This window comes from Entamoeba invadens (genome assembly GCF_000330505.1).
Source record: "Entamoeba invadens IP1 unplaced genomic scaffold scaff_1105074725959, whole genome shotgun sequence".
Classification (NCBI taxonomy): Eukaryota; Evosea; order Mastigamoebida; family Endamoebidae; genus Entamoeba; species Entamoeba invadens.
In genome coordinates this window covers 43,817-48,035 of record NW_004440417.1, presented here as the reverse complement: position 1 = coordinate 48,035, position 4,219 = coordinate 43,817, and the positions used below count along the sequence as shown (strand labels likewise).

At 31.9% G+C, this 4,219-nt stretch overlaps 3 protein-coding genes across 3 annotated transcripts; 1 reads left to right on the top strand and 2 right to left on the bottom strand.

Moving 5' to 3' along the window:
* Positions 1–85: 85 nt before the first annotated feature.
* On the bottom strand, positions 86–598 carry EIN_504350 (hypothetical protein; the record flags this gene model as incomplete). Its single annotated transcript, XM_004257012.1, has 1 exon — positions 86–598. The coding sequence occupies one exon, from the start codon at positions 596–598 to the stop codon at positions 86–88; it is 513 nt and encodes a 170-aa protein (XP_004257060.1).
* A 1,462-nt stretch (positions 599–2,060) lies between these two features.
* Positions 2,061–2,879, top strand: EIN_504340 (Rho GTPase, putative; the record flags this gene model as incomplete). The annotated part of the gene is made up of 2 exons (XM_004257011.1): positions 2,061–2,241; positions 2,455–2,879. 2 exons carry the CDS (start codon positions 2,061–2,063, stop codon positions 2,877–2,879), a joined length of 606 nt encoding a protein of 201 aa, XP_004257059.1.
* Positions 2,880–3,558: 679 nt separating this feature from the next.
* EIN_504330 (2-deoxyglucose-6-phosphate phosphatase, putative) lies at positions 3,559–4,092 on the bottom strand (the record flags this gene model as incomplete). Its single annotated transcript, XM_004257010.1, has 1 exon — positions 3,559–4,092. One exon carries the CDS (start codon positions 4,090–4,092, stop codon positions 3,559–3,561), a length of 534 nt encoding a protein of 177 aa, XP_004257058.1.
* Positions 4,093–4,219: the final 127 nt, after the last annotated feature.

Genomic DNA, 4,219 nt, shown 5'->3' with positions numbered 1-4,219 from the left:
AGATAAAAAAAAACACTAAAAGTGAGTATAAGCGATTCACAAGCGAGATATACATTCGTCTATATAATTACTATATAGTAAATTACTAGTTGAATAAACCAGATAAGTTGACATCAGTGCGTGAGTAATCGGTCACACGTAAAGTGTTACGATCAGGCCCAGCGATTGAGAAATCGTAATGAAAGAAATTCTGGCAGCCTGCGACAAACAAGTTGTTAATTAAGAACGACTGAATTCCAAGAACGACTTGCCCATCATGGAAATTCAAAGTTGGAGAAACTAAAGAACACTCTGCGATGACCATACAGACACGTTTCCCCTTCGATTGAGTGACGGGAATATAACTTGACAACAGTTCGTCGAAGAGTTGCTCCCGGGCAGCCATACATCCATCTCTGAAGGAAGTAAAAAACTTTGGGTCACATACAGAGAAGGAATGAACGATTTTCTCTGAGAGAAGATGTTTAACAACGCCATAGGAGTAAAAATCCAATTCCTTTTGTTTTGACCCAAAAACAGTACAAAAGGACCATGGCAACAAATTGTTGGAGATTGCATAGCGCACTAATTTGTGAAAGTGAGAAGACTGTATCGTCATGATTAAATTCTGGTTTTTTCAATTCTTCTAATTCTTTTTATTAGAAGTTTTGAAGTTTGTAAATCGTCTAATGAGCTCATTGGTCACTTTTGGGAATGATACACTATTGTTGATTTTGTATATTAAAAATAAGAATTTTACTATAATTATAGTTTGGGTTTAATTGTTTTTGCTAATGTTTTATAAATTATTTTTTATTGAAACATTTTAGTTGTGAGAAATTACTAAAAATCGCATTTATAGGATATAATTATATAAATAGTATTTTTATTGATTTTATCCGTTCAAAAACTCAAGATTAAGTTTTTCTATTTATAGAGAACAGCAAAGCATATTATCGCATATTATTAAGAAATATTAAAAGTAATTATTTGAGTAAGTCCACCAATAAAATAATAATAATGAATTATAGTAATATTGATAATAAGAATAGTAAATAAATTAATTGTTATAATAAATTAGTTATTAATTATATCTATCTTTTGGTTTGTGGTTATAACTTTAATTTTTCAAATTATCAATTATTGATAATTATTCAAAAAACAATGTTATAAAACAATGTTATAATTATTCAATTATAATTAATTATAATAAAAATATCATTTAATTATACTATAAATATATGTTTGACGTTAACAACACGTCAAAGGGTAAAAATTAAGGTCTTGAGTTTTAATATTTTCAAAAATCGTTTTAAGGTAATTTTATATTTTTAACACCACAATTTAATAATATTGAATAAATAATAAAACTATATAATTATAACATAAACAATAACAAAAAAAATTAACACTTTTGTAATAACAATTTACAAGAACAAAAGTTTTGATTTTAAAAAACTTCATAAATTAAATTAGTCATAACTATGTTTAATTATTAGTATTTATCAATTAGTTATACATTATTTAAAATATGTATTATTAACTTTAGTTTAGTGAATTAGAATTATATGAAACCAATTACTTTATTATAATATATAGTTAATTGATTATGAATTTTTTTTTTCATCAATAAAAATAAAACATACAAAAAAAGTTTATATGAGTAACATAATAAAGTTTTCATATTTAGATTTAATTAAAAATGTATTATAAAAATATTATTATAAAAGGTTAAAAAAAGTTATTTCAATAATAAATAAAACAATAATTAATTTATTTCAAATTGTTATTTCATTACCTGATACACGAAACAGTTACCAATCAAATTATTGTTGATGGACATAAAAGAAAATACTGGACTTATATTTCAGTTTAAGTTAAACCAAATTTTATTTTATTTTTTCTAATAAATATCTAAACACTTATTATACTAGTATTAGTTGATTTAGTAATAAACTAGTAATTTAAACTACAATTACACTTAAAAATAAGTAAACAATAACCAAACAAAAAGATTCCCGTTTTAGAAAAAAAAATGATCTGAAAAAAAGAACAAGCACTTCATATTCACACTTTACTAAATGACTGCAATTAACATAAAAGTGGTGTGTGTGGGAGATGGAAATGTGGGCAAGACATGCATGTTGATGGTGTACACTTCAAATGAGTTCCCAACGGAGTATGTTCCAACTGTGTTTGACAATTTTGTGGCTAATATTGTGGTTGACAAAAAGAAAATCAATCTCGGACTATGGGACACCGGTTTGTTTTCCCCATTTTTCAATCCTTTTATGTTTTTCCCTTCCAATTTTTTCAATCTCACGTTATTTTTTATGTTTTTAATCAACTTTGGATGTAAGTGTTGTTGTTTTTCAAAATTGAGATTGAAAAAAATGGAATGACAGGATTCATAAAGTCGGATTTTGTGAGCAATTTCGGTGCACAAACCAACAAACTAATTGAGCTAATATACAGCCGGGCAAGAGGAATACACCTCCTTACGACCATTGTCCTATCCTCAAACTGACATCTTTGTCTTGTGCTTCTCTGTGATATACAAATCATCATACACCAACGTTCGAGATAAGTGGTGCAAAGAGGTCATCCACCACTGCCCGACAGCCAAATACATGGTTGTTGGAACGAAGTCTGATTTACGTGAAGACCAAAAAACTCTTGCAGAGCTCGAGAGCGCTGGAGAGAAACCGTATACTTACGAGGAAGGCGAGGACCTTGCAAAAGATATAAATGCGCTGTGTTATATGGAGTGCTCTGCACTCAAAAACACGGGGCTTGACGATATATTTCAACAAGCCGTGCGCTTTACTCTTGAAATCCGTGAGGCGCTCAACGATTCAAAGGCAAAAGGTACCAACAAGAAAAAGTGTGTTTTGCTGTAAGAGATTTTTTGTTATTCTAAATTGAAAGTGTTATTCAGTTCTTGTTGTTGTCTTAAGGAAACACTGTTTGTTGTTTTCTCGAAACGCGAAAAGTCTGAACAAATCAATTTAACTGCTTCATCGCTTCATCCACGGATTTTTGCATTTCGTCGACTATTGGCTTTTTGTGAGTTAATTTTCATACAAACACACTGTCAAAAATGTGCGAAACAAACCTTCAAAATTTCATCATTTTTGCTGACCGAAATTGTACCGAAAATTGGAATGACAATGAACATGACGATGGCACAGATGATCAACAAAACCGAACACCCAAGTGATGTGAAATTGAAAATAACACCAGCGAGACTGGAACCCATTTTCTTTTTTTTTATTTTCAGTTCGATGGGTTTTTTTAAGATCAAAATACTCTTGTGGGGAAGAAAAGTTGTTGATCGTCTTTTCGTTTCGACCTTGTTCGTTCTTGAACTATTTTCATATAGTTATCATACTACAATTAAACTATTCTACCGCCCCAGAGTGAACTCAGTAGAATAATTGTTTATTATAATTGAACTATAAATTATAATACAGTATGATGCTTCCTTTGTAATGCGATAACTTAAAGAAAAGAAGTGTCAGAGAGGACCAAAATGCCTAAAATAACATGGAAAAAATGAATAAGTATTTTCAACAGACATTAATAGTCTTGTGGCAGTCCAAGGATTTCAGGTTTAAATTCGTCGAGTGATTTGAGGATCAGATTTGCCTTAGAAAAGTATTCATCGATGTCATGAGTGAAGTCAGGGATGGCTATTGTGAACGCCCCAGAAGCAAGTCCGGCCTCTACGCCCAAAACAGCGTCTTCGAAGACAACGGCCTCTGCCATGTCAGTACACCCAAGTGCTTTTCCCGCTTCGACAAAGATGTCAGGAAATGGTTTGGCTCTCTTGACATCGTCACCAAGAACAATAGCACTGAAATACGATAACAACTCCTTTTGAGTCTCCATCTTCTGTTTAAAGACGGCGTGAGTAGTAGAAGTAGCCAAAGCGATGGGGATGTTGTGACTTTTCAAGTACTTCAAAATGCGGAAAGCGCCTGGAAGAGGCTTTGCAGTTGGCCAGAGTTTTTCAAGTGCGTCGATTTTGTGTTGCATGGCGTGTTCGACGGTGTCGTTGACGTGGTAGTGATCCAATAGAATTTGTGTCGACTCTCGAATGAGTCTCCCCATTAATTGCTTTTTCACTTCATATGTAAATGTGGCGCCTTGTGCATATTCGTCCAAATATTGTTGTGTCGCAACAGTGTAGATAGTCTCCGTGTCGAGAAGAGTTCCGTCCAAGTCAAAGATGGCGTAT